Source organism: Glossina fuscipes, unplaced genomic scaffold (genome assembly GCF_014805625.2).
Source record: "Glossina fuscipes isolate IAEA_lab_2018 unplaced genomic scaffold, Yale_Gfus_2 128, whole genome shotgun sequence".
In the NCBI taxonomy this organism is placed as follows: Eukaryota; Metazoa; Arthropoda; class Insecta; order Diptera; family Glossinidae; genus Glossina; species Glossina fuscipes.
The window spans coordinates 937,565-962,921 of NW_023998471.1; the positions used below are offsets into that span (position 1 = coordinate 937,565).

Sequence of the window (25,357 nt, forward strand, 5' to 3'; positions counted from 1 at the left end):
GATGATGACGGATGACGATGAGGTGATGATGACGACGATGACGATCAAAGTCCTGAAATAGAAGAATGCAATGAATATGCACCGGTACAGGGTATGCCGGCCATCGATCTTAAGATCAAGTATAAATTTCATCAGACGGAAACTTTATTATTGCGTAAGATTTTTACACGTCATGGCCTTAGAGAAGCTCATGAGGATGAAAATTTTAACGTGTTATGGACGGGAGTGCACATGAAGCCGGATGTTTTACGTAATTTAGCTCCTTATCAGCGGGTTAATCACTTTCCAAGGTAATCGGACACTTTTAATGATTATCAGTGGAATATACTACAAATTTTATTTTCATTTTTAAGATCGTACGAGATGACACGTAAGGATCGTCTTTACAAGAATATCGAACGAATGCAACATCTTCGCGGATTTAAGCATTTCGATATTATTCCGCAATCATTTATCGTACCGTTGGAATATAGAGATTTGGTATCGGCTCATAATAAAACTCGTGGACCTTGGATAGTCAAACCAACTGCTTCAAGTCGAGGTCGCGGTATATTCATCGTCAATTCTGTAAGATTAGATTTGATGTAGGAAAAAAAGAAGAAGAAAAAGATACGAACAAAGTATTTTCTTTTTTTAGCCTGATCAGATACCGCAGGATGAACAGGTCCTTGTGTCTAAATACGTGGCCGAGCCGCTTTGCATTGACGGACACAAATGTGATTTGCGAGTTTATGTGTTAGTTACCTCGTTCGATCCACTTATTATATATATGTACGAGGAGGGTTTAGTGCGTTTGGCTACCGTCAAATATAATCTTAATGCTGATAATTTATGGAATCCTTGTATGCATCTTTGCAACTACAGTATTAATAAGTATCATACGGATTATGTTAAGTCGAGCGCCGCTCACGAAGAAGATGTTGGCCATAAATGGACTTTATCGGCGTTGCTACGTCATCTGAAGAGCCATGGTTGTGATACTCGCTTATTAATGACCAACATTGAAGATTTAATAATCAAGTCGATTTTTTCTTGTGCTCAATCTATCATAGCTGCTTGCCGCATGTTTGTACCTAATGGTAACAATTGCTTTGAATTATATGGTTTCGATATTCTAATTGACGACACACTGAAGCCTTGGTTATTGGAAGTAAATCTATCACCTTCGATGGGTGTGGACAGTCCGCTTGATGCGAAAGTTAAAGCAACTTTAATAACTGATCTCCTTACTTGCGTGGGAATACCAGCTATAACGCCAGCGATGCGTGCTCATTATGATAGCAAATGGACGCGTTTTCGAAATGTCACCTATAAACGACGCACAAATTCAGCAGAACCAATGGATTTGAAGAAACAAATCTCTATACCGAAACGATCCAGTTTGACAGCTACTGCGCCATCCCGGCCTTTTACTTTGGAAGAACAAAGGATTGTACGTAATGCTCGTTTACAAAATGCTCGTCGTGGTGGCTTTGTTCGCATATTTCCTACTGAGGACAGTATGACACGCTATTGTAACTATTTAGATCCATTAACTGGCATACCATTATCCACGCCTGTATTGCAATGCCAAAGTTATATGTCAGCGATCGTACAACATAATCATAATCAAATGGTATTTAAAAGCTTGTACGGTAAACCTTTAAAAGATGGAGACGTTAAAGAGGAGAATTCGATAGAAGATCGTATGGAGCAATATGAACGCGTTATTGAAACTGCTTCGCCAATAACTTTTTCTAAAAAGCGAGTGGAACCCAAATGCAAAGAGAAGGGAAAAATTTTGAGAAAACAGATCATTAAATACATTGAGGAGGGTGCAGAGTTAACACAGCTGCAAGCCAGGCAAGCATTCAGTCTTTATTTAGAATCTATATTGCGTCGTCTTACTCAGGAGCCCAAAGATTGCCATGAAAAGCTTATTTTAAAGTTTTTGTATAGGGTTGGTGGCGCCGTTAAAGCGCCAGTATTTTTCAGCAATCCACAGAATATGCGACCGGTTAGCAAGGCCCGTTCAGCCATGGTAGCCAAATTGCTGTGCGATTTTCTGGAACAATACAACCGCGACACGGAGGCATATGTGGACAGTTTCGATCATTTTGCCATGATACCGACCAATCTTTTTGTCGAATTCCTATCACAAGCTCAAGAAGGCGACCTTGAAGCGGTTTTAACTTTGAACACTAATCTTATGGGGACAATGCCGTATCTGTATAATCGCTGCGGTCTATCAGTACCTCCAACGCCTCCAATACCGTCCGGTGTTCATGGATTTTTAAAGGCCTTACCGGCTATGGTACAAACTGGCTCTGGCTCTAGGGATTTCAATAAATGTGACAGCTATTATAAGAATTCAGATGGTATGTCGTGGCGTTCGACCGACACGACTACAAGCAGGAGAAAGTATTTAACTAATACCAATAATCGAAGATAAACTTCAAAATAAGCGACGTCTTAAAGTTATTTCATTAATAGTTAAATAATATTTAAGAACAAAAGTGAGCTTACGTTGGGCCTTTGATACATACCAATATTTGTGAAATCATACAGATTTGCGTGTTATCCCGCCCGCCCGCCCCCCTTCCCCCTTTTTCTTTTGTAATGCAAATAATTCATAGCTTTATACGAACAAACCAACAACATGTGATATTGAAAATTTATGCTCTCTACAAAAGACCGTTAAAAAGAATTTGGCGGACGGTCAAATGAAATACAAATTAAAATTAGAAGATGAAGATAAAGAAGAAGAACCAAACGTACATTTTACAAATAGTTTTGGCTTTTAAAACAAACAACATAAAAAACATATTTAATTATGTTTTTTTTTTCTTTTCTGTTTTAAAATACTAAGGAAAATGAAAAGATATCGAACTCTTCAGTGCACACATAATATATTCTATTTTCAATAAAATATTATTAAAAGAAAACCAAAATTAACCTCTAATTGTAATGTGAGCAATCAATCAATCAATCAATCAATTAATCAATAAAGAAGCACGCTTTAACGCAATAACGCGTGTATTGCTTTAAAGACGTTTAACACAAAACGATGAGTAAATGATTATAACCATTTTTATTATTATTATTACCATTATTAATATTATTGGCAATAATCAATCAACACACTTTAAAAACTACAATAATTAAGAAAGAAGAGAAAGAAAGAAAAAAAAAAATGATAAATTTATTTTTGAAAAAAAACTTTTTACTCTAATTTACTTATGGATTTGTAACATTATTAACTTAAATATGAAATTTAAACGTAGTTAGTTAGCTAAACAAACAAATCGAACTATGCACTTAAACTACAACAACTACTTTTTAAATGGCAGCGAATATTAATTAAGCGTTCGAGCAAATTTTTTATAAAACATTAAAATTGCGTTTTAGCATTTGTTTTCTGTTATTTGTTAAATTTTATAAATATTTAAAGAAAAGAAAAAAAAAAGAAGCAAAACAAAATGCTGCCATCATATTTTAGATTTACTTAAAGAAAAAAAAAAAAAACGACAACTATCTCAATCTCACTTTCTTACCTCTCATAACAATGCATTTTTTACTTTCTTCTATGATCTGTAAAGTTGTTTGCATTTTTCGTCACAATACAATGGAAAGATGAACAAACCAAAGTGTTTTTGCATTCCTAGTAATTTAAATAGTGTAAAGCAAAAGTACTGAATGCTCTCTAGTCAGAATTAATTATTTTAAAAAATAAATAAATATGTATATATATATATATATATATATATGTACATATGTGTATATATATATAGGTTTTAATATGAGATTATGTACTTTTTTGACTTTTTTACAAATATTTTTATTATTATTATTATAATTGTTCCAATTTTTAAGCATTTTTATTACTGTGTCTGGTAGCAAAAAAAAAGAGAAGAAAAAACAACGAAAAGAACCGTTTTCTCAATGCAATTTATTATTATATTGATATTTAAATTAATTTCATTTTTATTGTTTTTAGAAAAATTGCGCTTTTTGTTGTTATTCATTTAATAATTTACTTCTTCATCATCCACGCACAAAAGCAATTTAGCCAAAAAAAAAAAACAAATCAATTCTGTATTATCAATTCTGATATTAAGTTGTGTGTAAGTAAAAAAAAAAAAATATGTTTTTAACGTAGTCTCTTTTTCTTTTTTTTAAGATTTACGAAAGTAAAAATCCTAAATTTAAATCAATGTTTAAACTAAAACAAAAAAAATAAAAGAAAAGCATAATTTACTTAGTAGCTGCTAATATGAAAAAAGAGCGAATTGTCCATACAATTATTATTGTGCATGCATGCAGTCTAGTTAATTAATATAAGAAAAAAAGATAAATATTTTTGCATTTTAAAAGCTCTTTATTAAAAAAAGAAAAAAACAAATATTTATATATTTCGAGATTAAATAAATTGCATTTTTTTCTTCATTCAAGCTATGCGTTTGCTTTGCAGTCTAAAAACTTTCAACAAAATGCTTCATCCGACTTACACCATACCGTTTGGTGTCCAATGCTTAATTAATTGTTGCTGATGTCTAACAAATAATTACAAAACTAAAAGAACGTATGTGTTTACATGCTTTGATACATATACATCGTAAGATGTAGCAATAACGCACAGCAGAACTGCGTGGAGGATAAGGAAAACCCAATACAATATAATATAACACTAGCTTCTGTCCTTTCACTACTCCGGGGTAGAAAATATTTTGATTTTCAATTTATTTATTCTGTAGATACAAAATTTACAAATACAAAGGCAGTAATTAGTTACCAATTTTTAAGTATGCAAAGCAAGTACAAGTACAGTGAGTTCTATCAAAAATTAACTTATATTCCATTAATGAACAACGAACGCTTGATCGTTATCAATGTGCACTTGTTGAATTGCCTTGAATAATCTATATCTGCTTAATCAATTAATTTTGGAAAATGTGGATTTAAAGTTGCGTCGCAGAAATTTTTAGCGATGATTGTTGCAATGACACAATGACATGCACACATTCTAAAATACATTATTAAGGCAATTACACATTAATAATGATGATGGACCGATGGGCGAATCACGTCGTATGTATTCATTATAACACAACATTTTGTACTTTTTTCATCATTTATATATATACTCGTCATATACAATTAATTGATTAAGAGGGACCAAAGCCACTACTAATAACCTCAAAAAATTTACCGGAAATTTGCTTCAACAGTAAGTGTAGCGTCGCTAAGTGAGATCATTATGAACGATATGACAATGTGCGACTTTCTCTTTGATCTGATTATTATGAAAAGATTATGGGGCTATGGTCCATTCCAACTCTACACATCCCCCTCATAGGTAGAATAAGAACAAAGCAAATTAGTTTTTATACAAACCTAAAATATGCGTATTATTTGCTCAATTGACTCTTGATCGCTGGGTCACAATTTTTAAATTATTGTGAGATATTAAGCACATGGATCTATGATTGATTGGTTCGTAAAAACTGTTAAAACGCGTCGACTTCACTTCAAAGTTTGGCCTTAACATCTAGGAGTGTCTTTAAAGTGATACTGATTGACAAATAATTCAAACGGTCGAATTTCTTCATTTCTTAGCTGCGGACATTTATTGCGATTGTGTCAACCGGCTAACAATTGTAAGTAAGTAACGATAAGTGTATAAAATCTTCTTGCTAGTTTTAATTGAACACAGTTTTAGTTGAAGATAATTTGGAAACTGCTGAATTTTGGGAGATATCAATTCAACATTTTCCTTCGGCATTTAAATAAATGGGGTGATTGTGCGATTATAAGTAAATGTTACGGATGATGTATGTATTTAAAATCTTTTGTTCTTCCCTTGTTTTTGGAGGATCTCAAGTGACCAACTTGCGAACTGTAATGCAAATCGATTCGAAATCTGTCTTCAACGTCCAAAAAAAGGAAAGGTTTTTAGCAACGGACCTATTTACATGCTTATAAGAAACGTGTCTTAGAAGGTTGACATTTAATATGTCTAATCACTTTTGAACAAAGCTAAATGGCGAAAATTAGTCGAAATCTACGAATCAGAACAGAGGAGTATTTAAAATCTCGTCGTTAATTTCCAGTGAAAGCAAACTCCAGATATTAGTTGAAGGCTTCCTTTGAAAGTTAATTCGCAATGCTCGAAGCAAAATTTAACTTAATCGTCAGTCATCCAAGCTTTCATCTTTATGTAAAGTAATTGAAAAGGAATTGAACATTCCCTTAAAAATTTTCCGGTCTTTTGGTGTTAAATCTCCATGGATTTTCAAAGACTGCTCTTTTGACATCTTGCTGTCTATGCACAAAAAAGTAGATTGGAGAATACTGGTTGGAATCTTTTATACACAGATGGCTCAAAATCTTTTGGCCTGCCTCCTGCTTGTGCCGTGGTAGATGCTACAAGACAGGTTCACATATTTCACGAAAGTACTTCAACTTTAACAACCGAAGCCAGAGCTATCCTTCACGCTGCGAACCTTGCCCATAAAAACAAACTCAAAACTGTTATTGTTACCGACAGTTTGTCTGTATTACAAGCTATTCGGAACCCTTCGACTTCGAGATGCAGCACTATCAACAAATTAAGGAATATAATTACTACACCCGACGGAAAAATTTAAATGTTATGAGTACCAAGTCACATCGGTTTATTTGGAAATGAGCAGGCTGATCGAGCGGCAAAGTATGCTGCTTCTGCTCCTCTAATTGTGGATGATATCATGGAAAAGTTGGATCTTCAAAGATACATTGGAAGAAAAGTTAAAGAGAAAATTGCAGAAGGAAATTTACAATACCATCATCAACACTACTCTTCCATTAACCCTCAATTAACTCCGCCTTTATATCCAACAAATGTTGAGAAAACCAAGATCCAAACATTTTCGAGAATTCGCCTTGCTCATACAACTGCAACTCACCAATGGGTCTTGAAGAAGTCTTCCTCCCCAATCTGCAGTTGTGGACAAACTCTCGCTATGAAGCACATTCTCTGCGACTGCCTTAACTTTTCCTTGGCTAGAAGTACTGCATTTGGAACGACTAACCCTTTGGACATTCTAAAATCAGCTTCAGAAGCGAATATCAATATTATAAATTACTTTATTAATACTATTAAGCTCATTATCTAAGGTACATTTATTTATATTAGAGCCGATAGCCTGTGCTGCTAGTGCTCAATGTCTTTTTTTTAGTCTAAGAATTTATTTCATTAGTCTGAAATTATAATAATAATACAATAGTCGTGGGTTCAAACCTCAAGTGCGGTAGAGTTTTTTTAATAAAAGCCGATAGCCCTAGATGCTAGTGCTTTAAGACTTTAGTCTTAGAATTTATTCTCTGGCTAAATTTATAATAATAATAATAATAATAATAATAATAAATATTATATATATAGCAAAAAAAATCATGTATAAAACTTGTATAGAGGCACCCCAGCAAACGGTACAGATAAAAGCTGTGGGTGGACTCCTAAGTCATGCTAAACATGCCATCGGGCCCAGGCGCACAACTATATTTCAGAAACCATAAACCATCCAAAACATCATTTTCTGAAAGTTAGCAATCGAAACCGAATTAGTGATCAGGTACGAATAGTTAGCAGCTAAATCGAAATCAGCGGTTGAAAAATTTCATCGGAAGTATTCAGCAAAGAAATTTGAGGAACAGAGGACTCGGGGCCATTGAGAGACACCTGCGACGTAGATATGGAAATATTACTTTTTGGCCTTGACAAACTTATAAAAATATTAGGGATTAATAAGCAGTGCTTATTTTATCAACTGAAAGTATCTATAATAACATTAATGGTTGAGGTAATTAAATCTGTACCTTGCAGCAGAGTAGGCGAAGTAGTCATAAGCACCACCACCACTTTTCCTAAATTTCTTGAAAAATTTATTTTTCCCATTGCTTCGAGAGTTGCTTGATCGGAACGGGTGCAGAAATAGCTAGGTTTAATACATTTCAGAACGATGAGAATAGGGTTCCAAAATTCTCAGCACAATTGATAAGGATAATACGGAAAAATTTAATGCAAAGGTTGTCGTCAGAGATAATGTTTTGATTTTGTTATCGTATTTTTAGGGCGCAGATAGCATTATTTATAACGCCTTTGATGATGAAGAGCATACTATATGTAGATCTTTTGCAAGTAACGTTTATCTATCTTAGGTTGCCTTTGTAAAGCTGCAGTCTCTTGAGCAGCGCACGTACCATTCAACACTGTCTAGGCCGGCACATTTGGTAGATCGATAAGCACAAAAAATTTCTAAAATCGATAGATGATTGCTTTGTTTCTACGTCGCTAACTATTTAGGTAAGTATACAACATTTGTCGTCAGTATAACTGTTCCCAGCCAGATAAGGTAATGAATGATATTCTGATTCGAAAGAGTACGAATGCAATCATTCATAGTCATTGTGTTAGTAAGTTTAAGGAACGTTACTCCCAATTGCATCTTTTGTTTTGACTTTTTTGGGTGGTTTACTCTACTGTTTCTTCTATCTACTTAAAAGTAATAAGAAGAGGCGAAAAGACACCTTATATTATAAACATATTTGGGGACCTTTTAGAAGAAACACAAGGTAGAGGCTTGATCGATTTCATATATAAATTGTTGTGATGCACCGCTGTGATGCTTCAACATTAGTTATAATGTCTTCGGCGCAAGTGAGTGTGCGTTTCGTTCGCTAATGTATTATCACTTATCATAATGTTACTTATATAATGTATTCTCCCAGTCGAAATTGCTATAACTTAACCAAAAATTTTGAGTCTAGTATGTGTGTCTGCTATCAGCGTCGTTATGCAGTACTAGCTTTATAACGACCCGTGAAGAAATTTTCAAAGTGTTTTCAAAGTTTTGTAATCCATTAAGCTTGGAAAGCTTTGAAAGCTCACAGCTGCTCTTTACACAAATATACATAAATTATTCCTGGCACGGTTAGAATGTCAGAGAAAAAGAAATTTCGAATGAGATGACGTACTTGAAAGAAAAACTGGAGATAAACTTTATTGAAAATATTTCTAAAAAATTGAAATAATTACTAAAATTAAAAACGATAGAGTACGAAAGTGAGACGTAAATCTTTAGTGCTAAACAATAAACAACGATCTTTAAAAAAATATTGTATTGTATGTAAATGTGAAAATAGAATAATTCTTGAACTCATATCCTTAAGTAAAAAACCAACCCAAAACCAAACGCTGTTATTGTTATGTAAATGAGTGAACTATATATGTTTAGAAGAAAATTTAATATTAAAATTTTACTGGCAAACAATTAATATCGTCACAATGACGGCGGATGCGATGGCAGGTCGTGGTAATATGATGATTTCTGGTGTGATAACGACTGCAAATCCCACTGGAGGCAGTCATTCAGCTTTGTTGCAAAAGCAAATGTCATTTAAGACCTCGGTAGGTGCCAATCAGTTGTCTAAGGCCGACGATATTGAAGTAATTGAGAGCGGGAATGTGGATGGAAGCTCGACTCGGTATGATAAGGTAAACTGTTTGATTTAAAGTGATGGAGTTTTTGGTAAATTTCCTTCACCTCCAGAATGCTACGTTGGGTTGGGTTTGCTGTGCACCTTGCATATGGTTGCGCACTTCAGCAACGGTTCACAAGATTGCTATCACAACGGCTACTTTATTGGTGACATCGTTGCTGGTAGCCTCACCGATACTATTTCTAATTAGCACGGCACCGTCTCAGTTACCTAGGGATTGTTATGCCGATGACGAAGACTGTATGCCCACCACCGCACCACCGCCCGAATGTATAGATCCTGTGTGTAAGATTGCAGCCAGCAGTATACAGGCCAAAATCAATTGGAATTTCGATCCTTGTATCGATTTTAAAAATTTTAGCTGCTCATCACCCTCTCAATCCAATGGCCTGGCTAGTTTACGAGCAATACGCAGCGCTCAAGAAGCTGTAGACACTCAAATGCAGCGTAAGACAATTCTTTAAAGAAATTATTTTTTTAAAAATGCTTTTAAAAGTCAAAACCTACAGAATTGCTACAGCATAATACGACGTCCGGACCATTTCGAAAACTGGGTCGATTATTTGGTAGTTGCTTACGTCAAACTACAAATTCATCGACAATACGTTTGGTTTTAGAGCAACTGGGTGGTTATTTGCCTATTGGAGCGTTGGGACCGTCAAGTATTGCACCATTATTATCGAACATTTACGAATTAGGACCCACACCATTAGTAGATATTTATTATGATTTAAGTTATGGCAAAAATCCACACGTTTTATTGATCATCAGTGGACCGAGTGCTACGGCGCCGATTTTGGAGGTAAAATATACCTTTTGTATACAAAGATTGCAAAGATGTTAAATGACACGATGTTTGTGCAGAGTAAAATACGCTGGATGGGTCCAAAGGCACCTCCTTATCGCCTTAAGCAAACCGTACCGAAATTGCTGAACGATTTACTCGATAGCTTTTTACCGAATGGCTTAACAGCAGATCAGAAAGCTTCTGAAAATGAAGCTATCTCTACGTTTATCAAGGAACTGAACAAGGTAACTGTTTCGCAGATTTTCAAATGTCATTTGAAGTATTCATTTGTATTTTTCAGATACGTGTTGAATACACACGACGAGGATTTTGGGATAGTTCGGTTCTTTATAATACCTCTTCGTTACAAGAAATCTATCCCATTGTAAGTGAAAATATGATGCCAGTGTTAAACTTTCTAAAAAAAAAGAATTCGTTTGATGTTAATATTTTAGTTGAACTGGACTACGCTAGTACCTAGCGATTGGAGCGGTCCTATTGTGGTAAGAAGTTCCGATTACCTCAAAGCGATTGGAGAATTATTGTCGAAATACCCCACACGAGTAGCCCACAATTCCATGCTCTTACTATTCGCATTGGGCGTACTGCCCCAAGGGCATCCAAACGCTGTTGTGTGCACACGGGCTACAATGTGGGCTTTACCGGATATAACATCGGCTTTATTTATTGCGCAGCATTCGTCGGATGACATCAGCGACGTTATAAGACGTGTATGTAGATTTAAATGAGAATTTTATTTTTCGAAAATTATACTAAACGCTGTTCATATTTTTTTTTATAAATCAAAAAGACCGATATTATATTTAAATCGTTGAAAGCTCATTTGAAACGTGCACCTTCTCTAAAAGGAGCCGCTTTGGTTAAATTATCCGCATTGAAAATACAATCTGAACCCTGGAGTGGTTTTTCAAATATAACATTTATGATTAAAACGTTGGAATCGCTCGAGATCACCTCGGATAATTGGTTTGAAAATATTTTAAAAATCTACCAAAGAAATCGAATTGTACCCGATGTCATACATACCAATTTTACCTCACATGACGCGTAAGTGTAGTGGGAAAATTTTGCAAAAATTTTTATTCACCTATTGAAAACTTTCTATTGTTATTATTGGTAGTTGGGCTTATCCTATAGTTGCCAAAATCTTCTATGACACCCTTAGTCATTCCATCGGTGAGTAAGGAAAACTTTAGGAAATTTCATTATAATACTTTAATGTTCTGTTTAGTTGTACCCCTTTCCGTTATATTGGTGCCATATTTTGATGGTCGCCTGCCTCCCTATTTGCAGTATGCTTCGGTCGGTGTCGCTATAGCCAAAGAAATCCTACGTTCGATTACAAAAGCATTCGAAGATAAGGCTATGCGTTGTGTACCGAAATCGGTTAACATCTTTTCGAATTATAGTCGCATGGATATACTCATACATTCGGGTGGTATGCAAATATCATACCATTCCATGCTATCGCTGACTGGTCCTATCAAAGGAATGGCACGTTTACCGGGTCTTAATTTAACACCGACGCAAATATTTTTCCTTGTATCCGCGCAAGAATTATGTGCTGAATCGGATTACACTGGCATCGATACAGACGCTCCCGAATTTGAGCACATGTAATAACTATTTTACTCTATAGAAAAACAATAATGATATTTGTAAAAAAAAAATTTATTTTTCTTATAGCTTGGGTTGGTTAGTGGCTCAAGGAGGCAGTGCTACCGAGGTATTTAAATGTCCCTCGGGTTCAATGATAAACGCTCAAAAAACTTGTAATGTCCTTTAAATGCAACGCATAAAACTTTCACCAGACGATCCAAGAACGATGTGTATGTATATGATGATACTTGTGAAGGCAAATTTGTAGGAAACTTTATATTTTAAAATCTTTTAAAATAGTTAAGATTAAGAAAATGGATAAGAATATTAACTTATATATGTTAACGTGAAGAGAAGCACGGTTCGGATCTGTTAATGTTTTAACAAAGTCATAATTATTTATCATTAATTGGTTGATGAATGAGTGAATGTCTTTCGCGTCGACTTAACGACAAATATATCTTGTAAAGATATATATATAAAAAGTATTATTTTATCAAAAATTAACTATAAGTGTTGAACGAATTTCATGTGATAGACAAACTACTACGAAACTTTCTATTTTATGCTTTCAATTAATTACATATTTTAAGATATACTTATACTTATGTTTAATATTGCTGTTAATTAAGTTTTGAATTTTTATTTTTATTTTTTTTTCGGGTTTTTTAATATAATACTTATTATGTTGATTAAGTCTTTCTTGTTACTATACTAAGGTAATTGAGACTTACTTGAATTGAAACTGTTCGCATTGTGATTTGGATAAGAAACATTCTTGCACGAGTAAGCTTTAATACTGTAGAAGAATATTATCTAAAGAAAAAAATGAAATGAAATTAATAAATTTATAATAGAGATATTTTCTTAAATAGAGACTTTAAAAACGAATCGAACCGAATTTATTTTAAATGATGAACGTGATAAATTTTTTTGAGAGAAAATATATCCGTCCCGAATATGATTGAACCTTTTAGGCTTCTATGTAATGGTGGGTTTAAAATCGGACAAGTAGGCTTGGAGAGAATTTGTTGAGGACCAACAAAGGGAAATTATAGTTGGCTTTCGGTTTTGATTTTTAATGGGATTTCTACGTTTAAGACATTATAGTAAATGTTTCACAGGTCTTTCAGTCTATGGATATTTTAGATTTATCTCCGCATACGTATACGTTATGCGGATGCAAAGAAGTACGAGAATTCCTTAAATCGTGGAAGGATGTACTAATGCATGGTATCTAGCATTATATGGGTAAGTAAGTTATATATACATATTAAATAGATCAATAATTCCCGGGACATTTTTGCAAAATTCGATTTTATGCCCCTAGATCGTCTCCTTCGAGAGTGACAATAATTAGCTCAAAGCTTCTCTACCACATTGCGTTCGCTTAAAACGATTTCAATAAAATTCGTTTTAGTTCTCGTAATGGACTCACATTATTTGCAACCCAATTTTTTCTCCGATGCTGCTTCTTTGCCATGTGCAAGGAGATGGCGATCGTTATAAAAAATAGATTGGGTGGGATAGTAATTTTAACTTGAATTCCCGTATTTTTCTCATCGTGCACGACTAGATTCACAGGTGACAGATTGCATTTGGAAAAAACTTTCTCAGACCTAAATTTTGTTACAAAATAGGAAATACGCTGCTTTTTTATATCGGTAGAACGTCATCTATGCCTTACAACTTCACTTTATGGTTGTCGATAGTGGCTTTCGCAATTTTTCGTTGATCCGTTGGTCGTCCACTACCTTCGGGCTAATAATTGGTATACGCGTGACCTCGTTTGAAATCATCAGACTACCTGAGCAAATTGTTATTATCGTTGGAGAAGGATTGCCACAACTTTTCTCAAGCCCGTACCGTGGGTGAATGGGTTTTTCGTCTTCCAACAAGCTATATTTGATGAGACATTAAAAATCAGATTTTTCCCGAATTGCGACAAAAATATGAAAATATCTATGGATTGATACGGTGAATAATTGCCCAAAGTGTGTAAGCGAAAAAAGTCGTTTTCCTAAGTTAATTCTAGAGATTTTAACAGAGAATCAACTTAACAACAATACTTGGACTTCTTCCACATCAGAAATATCATCTGTCACGCTCTCTCCGCTGCGGCCATCTCCTTGTCTCTTCGTCTTTCCTCACTTCTTTCTGACTCTTACCGTATTAGACGATGTGTAATAGGTCAAAATAAAGCGAAATAAAACCAGTTTAGTTTCGAGGGGATCGAATGATTACTTTCTTTTTAAAAAAGGCTGAAAAAATCGCGATGCTAGCCGCTGCTAGAGTCATATCTAATCGATATTAAATTATATGATTGGCAGAACGTTCGGAGAATTTGAGAAACAGGGAATCAAGGAATCATTCAGCATTAGAAGAGTAAAAGCCCTTTGTATTGGAAAAACAACTGCTTATCCAATGAAAATGTCGAATGATTGAGCCATCGACCAAGGAGATTTTGCGAAAAGTTCTAAAATCCTTGCTTCGTTTTGAAAAAGAATTCCATTCCATTTCCGACACAGTCAGACGCGTTTCTGCTGATTTCAGAGACACTTTATTAGTTATGGTAAAGGGATTAGTTGTAGTTATCGTTAAAAGCCGAGTCATTTTTGTGTATTCGTTAATAGTTAGAGAGCATATATTGTTGGTTGTTCTCGTCGTCTTTTAATACACATTTACCTCTAGATCGATCGACTAAATTGTATTTCCCGTAAACATGGTTAGCAATTGAAATGAAAACTAACCTATACTCGAACTTGCATTATTGTGTTCTTTAAATCGTTTCATTTAATCGCTTGATTTATTATCTGATACAACATATATTTGGTTATTTCCTATTATTCTCGTCTTCAAGATATTTGGAAAGTCAAGTATCTCGCAGGCAGCTGTGCATTTCAAGATTCTTTTGAGTACAATCCGCTCATTTCTATATAAGTGCCATAGATGAATTCGATATCATTCGAAATCATCGAAAATCATCTCTAGTAGATCATATACTTATGTATAAAAAAATTATCATCATAAGGTTTCCGTTAGAATTAATTGTCAATGACTTTTTATTTATCTTTTCTGATATGAAATTTATTTTGTAAACGTGAAATTATGTTTTTCATCTATCTTTTCGAGTTTGCGATAATTTTCCTCTTTTCTATTCGTCACGGTGACAGTTTTAGGGAGACAAGCAGTGATGAATCGCTTTTTGCTAGCTTGCCAAATTCTGACTGTATGCCTGAGGTGAGTGCCGTACTACTCGAGTGTCCCAAGAAATACCGAAGTCGATCGTATCAGGATAATTCCGAGAGTAAACACGAACGAAAGGCATGCGAACCACAACTGATGGTTAATATACGAGTAAATCCTAGTTTTCATATTGAAAAATTGGAAAAGTTTCTAATCTTGGATGAGGTATATGATCCGCGCAAACGTACTAAAGCTAAAATATTATCGCCATATTTAATTGAACTGAGTCGTGGCGAACCAGTTATGATGTATCCGTTGCAATTCTCAAAGGTATGTAACGTTGTACCTATGAATATTAATGAATTCGAAATACTTCTTGTCTTACTTAGATAATAAAACTTGAGGATGCAAATAATAAAGAGTGCGATGAAGGTGCGCATCATAATATGGGGAATTATATGACTGATGAAAGCGGCAATAATGGCAATGGCAATGGCAATGATGGACTCAACACCGGTAATAATGACAAAGACGAGCACGGGCCAGAAGAAGCACAATGTCAACATAATGAGCACACTACCAAATGTGACGAGATGTTGGAAAGTAGCGGAGCGCAATCTACGCAATCTACGTATTCGTCGTGTAAAACTTCGACCGAAAGACCCAGTACTTGTATGCCATTAACACCACGGCCGCCAAATAAATGTTCCACTAATCAATTAAGTCCGGAAGATGAATCTCTAAATAGAGGTAACATAGTTGTCGTAAAGATTCATTAAAAGAACAAAATTAACATCCAGGCTTATTTGAATTTTAACAGTAATGCAAAAAATTCATCAATCGTTTGCACCGATAACAAAAATTAGTGAAAATCGGCCAAGTGGTAATATTAAGCAAAATCATAATAGTAAGATACGGATTGGAGATCCAACGGATTTTTCTGAGATTTTTAAAAGGCCTCACGATCAATTTGATAATCCATTTAGTAATACGGCAAAGAGTGATAAATATCCGAACGTTTGGAATAAAGATCGATTTATGATGCATCGTCCTTTCAACAAAAAAACAAAAGCGAAAAGTAAGCCGCCGCACAACCGAGTTTCGGCTGTTTCCGCCATAAGATCAAAACAAAGGAAAAACTTACTTCAAGCAAAAATATTTGACGATTTGTCCGCGAACGTAGGAGTTGAAAAGCCATTTGCCAAACGTTTGTTAGGCAACAAACTAGCACAACTCGGTATTATCACTAGTCCACGTGCTGAACGTAAAGTACGTAAAAAGGGACGAGTAGATGATATAAAAAACGCATTTGAGGACGAGGATGATGATGATGGCAGTTCAACGATTTCAAAAGATTCTGATTATGATAAGTTACTGGAGAAAACGTCAGAAGATATTAACAATATTGATAAAGATGAACTGCCATTTCGTGACAGTAATACAGATGAGAAAGAGTACCGAAATGCTGAGGAAAGAGTAGATGCTATTTTACGTGATCGAAAAAAGACAAATGAAAATAGGAAACGATTTCAAGTTGGAAGAAAACATCATCGCTACCGAGATGAGAAGTTGGAAGAGGATACGGCTGGCAAAGTAAACGTGCCAAAAACTTGTGTACGTTTGATTGTCATTCATTTTTACATTTACATTCTAGGCTAATTTTAAGAGCTGCGAATGTAAAAGTGCCCCAAGACGAGGGCCGGAAGAAAGTAACGATCGAATGGAACTAAAAAATGTGGAAAAATGCGTAAACAGTCAAGACCTTGAGGAAGATAACGATTTCAAAGAAGACCCGAAAGTAGATATGGACGAGAATGATTTGCTGTCATCGTCGGAAATGCAAGTCGCAAGTCTTGATGAAAAGCCTTATAAAAAAACTGCATTTTATTCTCGACCAAAAACGAAAAATGGCAAAAGGAGAAGAATGAAAAATTTTCGAAAACACAAAAAAGACAAGAAATTTGATTACAATGAAAATTTTATGGATTTCAATGTGGAGAAAAATATGCGCGAAGAACGCGCTCATAATGTATATAATCGGTCACCTGATACATTACGAAGACCTCTGTCGATGGTAATGTTTTTCGTCTACGAATCTTGAGAACAAATTCTTTTATGAAAATTCTTATCTTCTCTTTATCCTCCATGGACATTTATTATATGCAGCCAATCATAGCGGGTATTCCTTTAGATGAACCTTCTCCGAAAAATAGCAAAAAGGACGATGACCTCGACGAAGATGATGAGTTATACTATTATCTGAATGGTGATCATTACAGGTACCGGAGTAAATTCTGTGTTCTGAAATGATTGCATACATGAGCGTTAAGTATACATGAGCTATTCCTCTAAGACCATTTTTCCATCAAAGAAACAGGCTTCGAATCATTTCATTGAGATTTATGATGGCGTGATCCCGTTCAGGGTTCTGCGCTATCATATTTGGTGGGATTTAAAGCTTAAGTGTCGTCATAATTTTATGTTGTTGTTGTCGATTTGAAGTGTTCGCAAATGCTGAAGAAATAGTTTGACTTCGAGAAGAACATGTCATTAATGAATTCGAATCAAATATTCTTATCCTAATACGTTACTTACAAGACAACATTAATAAAAACAAATCAGAAAATTATTTTCGGTCCCGACCGAATTTTTTTACATCCTTCACCGTTATTCCAAAAAAGACAAAAATAGTAAAAGAACTATATTCTTATGCTCTATAATAAGGAGTGGGCGCTGCTGATTTTTTCTAATATCAAAATAAAAGTTTTTGTCACACACACGCTCACAGGTGTGTGTGTTCTTTGGAAAGTTTACACCGCTTTCAAATTCTTTTGAATGTTCAACGCAGATACTACACTAAACGGAAGGACAGATGGACAAACAGGGAGACAAACAAGCTTAAGCCTATTCCAAATTTCATACCGGCCAGGACTTCATATAATTATTGGGAATTTGGAAGGTTGTCTCTACGTGTTATAAAATTATTGAAAAAAAAAATGAAGCTTTGATACAGGTATTGCGGTGTCATTCATCGAATATGCTTTCAAATTTTTGTACGTTTATCTTCTATAGTTTATGAGTAATGAACAAAAACCAATTTTTTCTTCCGTTTGAAGGGTAGATGCGTTTTCACCTTACATAGTAATGTAAGCCGGTTCTTCGATCAGTATGACCCATTTTCAATACCAACGTGCGCGCAAGTACTTCCAATGTTTGCATTTGATAGCTTCTTTTTTGTGGGAAGGGAAGGGAGTGTTTGAAAGAAAGACAGATACGCCAATGAACAGACGGATGTTCTTAAATCGGTGTAAAATCTGATGCTGATCAGAAATATAAATATTCTATAGGGTCGCTTATGCTTCTCTCGGGGCGTTGCAAACATTTTGATAAAATGAATGTACCCCTCGTTCTTCGGTGATGGGTGTAATAAGAGCATATTCACTGGTCATATAAATATTCACTTATCGGGGCGACTTTCATCAAATAAAGTTTATAAAAATGTGGAGATAAAAAGCGCATTTTTATAAAAAATTTTGAATAAATCGCAAACTTTGGCGAACTGTGCTGTGCACCATGCTACCACTCGGCGATGAAAGCAGAAATTTTGAATGAGCGCAAATGTCAAATCAGTTTGAAAAAGTGTGTCGATACAAACTTAAGGGGAAACTATGGAGCGCCTTTATAAATGCATAAACTGCTCTGCGTTCTCGCTCGTTCTATTAGCTTTTTAAGCTCTCATGTTCGGGCAACTAATGGTGACAGACTATTCACCTTAAATCCAATATTCTTTTGGTTTGTAGTGTAGACAAATTTGTCTGCAATACACTCATTGCTTGTCTATAGAAAAAGAAAAATCGGATATGTTTTTTTTCCCCCGTTCAGAGAATATCAGAAAGGTTACTGGCCGGGCAAATATGGCGAGGATCATGATAAACAAAAGGAAAGGGAGAAAGATATTAATTTTCAACAATTGAAAACTCATAACGAAGAACTTTATCAGCCGATTTTGTATGGGAATTATTTCAAAAATCCAACGCTTATGTACAGTTATCAAACGGCAAAAAGTGAAACAGCGAAGATAACAACGACTGCCATCAATGAAGATGAGACAACAGAAAATTTTGCACCCGATTTTATGCAGCCAACTAAAGTGGAGTTTGAAAATATGTACAAATGTAAATGAATTGGGGATGCATTCCATACGAACATTCGAGAACATTAATTTCAATTGTTTATTCAATGCAGATCCGAATGCTTTTCGTAGCATGTTGCCGCACGCCAGAAAAATATATAGCGAGTATATGGAGACAACAACTCAGGCGGATCGAGATGAAGATGATCTTTTTACTGATAAAAATTTGAGTGTAGAAGATAAAATGCGAGTAATTGACGCAACCACAAATATCGATGATAAAATCGATTTTAATGGGATATCGGCTGAGATGGACAAATCGGCTTCACGAGAAGCTACTGCATTTCCGTATCCGTTAAGCAAACCGAAAACAAAACATAAGAGAAGTTTTTTGCTTTACGATGATATGGAAATGCCCGACAATATCGAAGAGAATCAAGGCGTTTATGATCACTTGTTGCCCGCATTAAATAACGGAGGGCAAGCGATCGTGGTAGATGATGGAGTTCAACCTTGTGCCACTTGTGGCGGTAAAGGGAGAAAACCGCCACCGAAAAGTGAACCTGAGCAATCGTCAAACGAAAAGTATATCAATTGTAATTGTCGAAACGATCCTAATGCCATATGCATGTGTGATAAAAAGAAGAGACGAGCACCAACTGTACGCGATGCTTGGTAAGATTTCATAAGTTTAGTGTCATATTCTTTTAAGAATCAGTTAGTTTATTTATAATTAGGTATTCAGTTTTCAACATGAGTGCGCCTTTGCCGTTCCTTACGACTCGGTTGAGGATTTTCCGAAAACGCCACGGAGTTTGGTGGAGAATTGTTCCATCGATCACGTGAGTTCGTTTTTTCTTCTCTTTTTGTTTTTTGAATTGCTCTCTCCTAACATTTGAATGCCATCATTTCATTAATGCGTAGCCTCAACAGCTTATCCGGAATCTTTGCCAACGCGAATCTCTCGATTTTGTTCTCGTCCCATGTCGACATATTTCAGTTTGAAAAATCTCTCCAATTGCAAAACAATCAACTTTTAGTGCCAAAAGACGACAGACCCACGCGAGATTATAATCCTTCTATAGCTAGCAAATATCTTAACAGCGCCGATGGTTCTGAAAATTTGAAAAATTTCCATTTTAATCCTGAAAACTTATTGGCCGTTGATCCGGCTCGATTAACTTCCGACGTCTTGCAAATGGACATGGTCGAATTTGATAAACAACGAGCAAAGCAAATGGACTTACCATCAATAAAATCGAATATCCGCAATACATTATGGAATGGAATATTGGATCATATTAGACCTATACGCAGTTCCTCTTATTTGCCCAATACTGATAATAACAATAATAATGATGGCATCAAGAGAATAATCGATTTTGGTTTTTTTCCAACTTCGTTGAACGTTCTTGAGTACTGTCCAAATGCTAAAAGTCAATTATGCTTGAATATGCTCGACGATCGAGTACCAGGTTAGTTGTAGAAAAATAATTGTAATAATTATTCCATTAAATCGACGTAAGAATTGTTACTTTCAGCTTTCACTATGAAAGTGAAAATGCTTTTTCGTGAAAATTCAGTCATTTACTATAACATCTCAAGAGTCAAGATTGCGAAAATTGTGACAGATGCGACAACCAAGGATGCTTTACAGGTGGCAGTAGATTTAGTGAATGAAGGAATGCAAGCACGCGAATTTTCAATATGCGTTTGCAATTGTCCAACGGCGTGCGCTTCAGCAGCCAAAACTACAGTAACGAAAGTCTTACTTCCGCATATACGAGAAACTGTTACGTTTCTTTTACCCCTGATTGTGGAAGCAAACAATTTGAAGCATCGAAAATTCGATTGCGAACGTACGTATATGTGAGATTAGAAATGTTCCTATATTTTGATATTACGCTAAATTTTATAGTTATTGTTAGAACGATAAGTGAAACTCCACGGATTATAGAGGAAAATTTAGAAATTCTTTCGCCATCATTTCATAAAACGCTCAAAGAGAATCAAACGGATGGGAATGTTTCATCAACGGTGGAGAAGAGATTCGCTTCTGTTAAGTTGAAACAAAAAATTGTTGCGATTCGAAAGCTCAGTGTTGACCCGGATAATCGCTGCCTATGCGTATGGGAATGTAAGTGTCATTGTGTCCCAAAGTTGGAAACTATGGTTGATTTTCATATCTGCCAAGAACTCACCCAGGAAGAGAAACGCAATGCGGGTTTGCTTCAATATGCAGATGATCTGGAAATAAGTGAGCCTGTGGAAGAAGTATCGTCACCTCCCTCTAAAGAACACCATCACATCCATATACCTTTACCTCATCGTCCCCATTTTCCCTCCTTCCATATCGAATATAAAGGATTCCTCGCAAACGCTATATTCTTACTTTTAATAATGATTTTATTAGGTACGTAAAATATTCTTCGGCTTTAGTGTCTATTGGAAAATGCATCTCAAACGATGATTTTGAACTTCAAAATAGGCTTAATTAAGGCGATTTTGGGTTTATGCATAAAACCTATAAACAAAAGTGGCTACGACTATGTTCAGCCGGCGCGCAGTTATAAGCGTTCGTCGCGGTAAGATTTAAGCATCTATGAGTCAATTATTTGAAATTTCATTTAAATCGCTTGTCTTTTAATCGCTTTTTGATATATAGAGCTTTAGGTTTGGGTTTTTTTTTGGAACACATACATAATTAGAAATGCGTGGCTGTGATACGCACATATTTATATTTTCTTTTTTGCATTTTATGTTTGACATTTTGTATGTTATTATACCTCGCAGTAGTCGTGGTTATGTTGTGTGTAACACCGAAAAGGATCATTTGTTGTACCAATCGATTCATCAGCAATCATTTTCTGAGCCAATTTAAACTTATCTGTCTATCCGTCCTTACCTTATTTAGAAAAGTTCATATGTGAATAAGTGTGAATAGTGTACAGTATTTCCAGAAGTGTTGCTTATCTTCTATACTTTATATTTTGTTTCAAACTTTATGTTCTATATTCGACGTTTTATGTTTGCACTCTACACCATTGTGTGGCACAGGACTTGTTCAGTTTATGGAACGTTTATGTAACACTCATAAGGGCTTAAGATAGATCGATGCTTTTTTGTAGCGAATCTTTTCTAAATATTTTCTGAATCGATCTACGTTTACTTGTTCGTCTGTCCGACGGATGTCTGTTGAACCATATTTGCGTTCAAGCAGCAGGTAGCAATTTTTGAAGTGCTTTGACCCAAGAACGAACGCTATTGCAAATGCTTCGGATCGGCTCACTTTTACTATCACTTCCCATATAACGTGTTATTTTGAAAAGTCCTTATATAATTGTTAAAATTTTTCGTCAAAAGTCGCTCGGTAATAGCATTTCGACATTCTAAATTGATATAAAAAATTTTATTCCGTATGGGCATATCTCTCTCAAAAAAGTCTAATTTTTACTACTTCATAGTAAAAGTTGAAAATAACTAAACTTACGGATCACGTAGGTCTATTTTTTAGACCTTAAACATATATGAGAGTTGTCATGAAAGACAAGCCCTTTATCCGGTCATTTGCTATGACGGAAACTGAATAATATAATAATAATAAAATTTCTGGAATGTAAATTAAGAGTGGTTAATTTGGATCGAGTCATCTGATGTTTTGGGCAACCTCCCATATGTCGGCTTTCATAGAAAGTATGCCTTTGCATCAAAATAAACTTGTATTATTGATGTATTATTACGTAAACGGGCAAATAATTGTACTCGACCAAGTGATATAGGATATTTAATTAATGGTTGGCCCTGCTCGACTGTAATGTTTTTACCTGTTATTATATATATATTTTATACATTTTTTATCTAATGTTAACATTTATATATATTAGTTGTCACTATGTATATAAGAATCTCAAAAGAAAAATACTTATCTGAGTGGCATATGATGATCTTTCTTAAACTTTGGAATGTCTTGAATAATATTTTCCGTGAATTTGCAGGTTACGGCGTTTCTGTGTAAATACTTTCTTTTTTATAGTATTTCCGTTTCTGTTCTGGTGCAAATGTTTCACACCAAGCGAAGAAGATCTTCTCGCCGCTAGTACCGAATGGCCTTGCTCTCATGAACAGAGTTCCGATAAACCTCGAATGAAAGCCGGGAAACTCCATAGAGCTTTTACATTAGGTAAAGATGACGATGACGATGAAGAGGACGTCATATTGTCTCAGGTAATTTGAATTCAATATCAAGTCTTCTATTCAATCAATGACATCAATGATTTTTCGGACCGACAAATAATTTAACATTTTTCTTCTAGCATCTTGATCTGCAATCTCTCAAAAGTAAACCTGACACCCGTATGGGTGGTGGTTATGATGTACCCTCCTTGCATGACGTATCCGATTTGGATTTAGCTTTTGACGATGATATTTTCGACGATAATGGCGATGACGACGATGACGAGGCAAATACTAGATTTATTTTAAAGGCTTTAGCTGAATGCAGAGAATCACTTAAACGCCTGGCAAGTGAATATATAAACATATTTGCAAATATATGACAGAAGATTCTGTATGACTCTTAAAAAATTTCTGATTCAATTTGCAGCATAGCGATATGTCACCTAATAAAGTTGAAGCATTACCTGTAGTACCTTGTGCAAGAACGAGATCAGCAGAACAGTTTGTGAAGAAATTGAAAGAAGCCCAGATCGTTTATCGCACCTTTAGTCAGCCACTCGGGAATATGAGGGAAATACCGTCCGGCTTTAAATATTGTATACAAGGCTACTTTTTACCTACCATTGGCACAGCTTACGAATTTGTCAACTATAATCCTTTAGCCCAACATCGTGGTTTAGCAGCAGATGTAAGTATTTTGTAAACATTTTTTCTAAAAATTAATTTTTCATCTTTTGCAGCGAAAAACTATGCTAACTCTACGACCACCTGTATTACTCTGCTCTAAAGATTTCTCACGACGTTACATCAATAAATTGGATGTTTTAGATGCAGGCGATCTTAGCGAACAACCACCACTCGGGATACCGTGCATAAATATATCAGCTGTAGCGTCGGTGGCAACATCTATGGCTAAACTGGCGTCCGAAAACTGTGCAGAATCGATGATTGATCAAGAATCGATATCATTGTCTTTACCTTTAAGTAGTAAGGAGACATCTTCAACAGGTGCTCAGAGTCCTTATACCTTAAAGGATGAAGATGATTTACGGAATCTTTTGTCGTCAGATTTGAACTTGAAAAACTCATGTACATCCCACGACGTTGAAATCATGGATGATGATGCAAATCCTGTAGAAAGAGCTGAAACTGTCCTTGTCGAATCGAACAGTTTATATTCCTACGATATTAACACAATTCCTGAATAGTTCCATAAAAAAAAAGAGAAGGATTTTATGAAAAACGTTTTAATTGATACATAAGCCGTTGAAAAGAATTGCTTTATATTTATTTATAGAGTGTCTGTGATTTACTTAATATTTTTTTTTCTTTTGTGTTTTATAGGAATAGAGAAGAGCTGCATAATTGTTGATATATTTGTTTATTCTTTATTTTTAATACTAATAATAAATACAATATGTTATTGTCTTGCTTCCTTTCAGAGAATATGTAATAAAGCATTTCTTATGTTAATCAACGATCAATTTGTTCGCATGGATTTGCTATCAACATTTAATACCTTCTTGCATTGCATCCGCAGCTACTATTCGGAGACCCCATAAGTTATGCATACATTCGATAGGCTCGACTCGATGTAGAGCACACTGAGGGATCCTCGTTTACTTGTCTTTTAGCGAGCGTCTGGTCGTGAGAAGCTTCCCCAATAGGTCAATGTTTGAGATACTGACGTCCATCGTGTCCATAGCTAGAGAACAGACCCGCTTAGCGGCTAGACAAATAAATAGGACTAGAATCTACTTTAAACAATTATTATCTGTAAGCAGACACTCTAAAGGAACGTTTGCTGGAAAAAATATCAGCCGGCAATGAATTTCGACTTGGAATACAATAAAGATAGTGCCGCAACGCCCAGTACAAAATTTTGCCTAAAGCCATTTGCATATTTAAGGCAAAAATTATCTGACTAATTCATTTGACTC

At 35.1% G+C, this 25,357-nt stretch overlaps 3 protein-coding genes across 4 annotated transcripts in view; all 3 read left to right on the plus strand.

Moving 5' to 3' along the window:
- LOC119640784 (tubulin polyglutamylase TTLL5) overlaps window positions 1-2,578 on the plus strand; it is a 6,479-nt gene extending 3,901 nt beyond the window's left edge. The window contains exons 3-5 of the mRNA XM_038039008.1: window positions 23-290; window positions 354-567; window positions 638-2,578. Of these exons, the coding sequence (XP_037894936.1) occupies window positions 23-290; window positions 354-567; window positions 638-2,431 (2,276 nt within the window). The 3' untranslated portion in view covers window positions 2,432-2,578. The remainder of the gene's footprint in view (window positions 1-22; window positions 291-353; window positions 568-637) is intronic.
- Window positions 2,579-9,008: 6,430 nt separating this feature from the next.
- On the plus strand, window positions 9,009-12,626 carry LOC119640862 (endothelin-converting enzyme 1). 2 transcript variants are annotated; one of them, XM_038039138.1, is made up of 10 exons: window positions 9,009-9,511; window positions 9,567-9,963; window positions 10,026-10,318; window positions 10,381-10,548; window positions 10,605-10,688; window positions 10,759-11,034; window positions 11,115-11,371; window positions 11,445-11,500; window positions 11,556-11,940; window positions 12,011-12,623. In XM_038039138.1, exons 1-10 carry the CDS (start codon window positions 9,302-9,304, stop codon window positions 12,108-12,110), a joined length of 2,226 nt encoding a protein of 741 aa, XP_037895066.1. In that variant the 5' UTR covers window positions 9,009-9,301; the 3' UTR covers window positions 12,111-12,623. The 2 variants fall into 2 exon arrangements, with proteins under 2 accessions (XP_037895066.1, XP_037895067.1); XM_038039139.1 differs by having other exon boundaries at window positions 9,427-9,511; window positions 9,622-9,963; window positions 12,011-12,626.
- A 2,405-nt stretch (window positions 12,627-15,031) lies between these two features.
- On the plus strand, window positions 15,032-24,625 carry LOC119640785. The gene is given in 16 exon segments (XM_038039010.1): window positions 15,032-15,439; window positions 15,499-15,859; window positions 15,930-16,702; window positions 16,764-16,955; window positions 17,276-17,388; window positions 18,992-19,284; window positions 19,355-19,916; window positions 19,979-20,083; window positions 20,166-20,716; window positions 20,783-21,100; window positions 21,160-21,654; window positions 21,730-21,826; window positions 23,237-23,465; window positions 23,555-23,808; window positions 23,907-24,105; window positions 24,158-24,625. Coding segments are annotated over 16 exon segments (5,418 nt in total).
- Window positions 24,626-25,357: the final 732 nt, after the last annotated feature.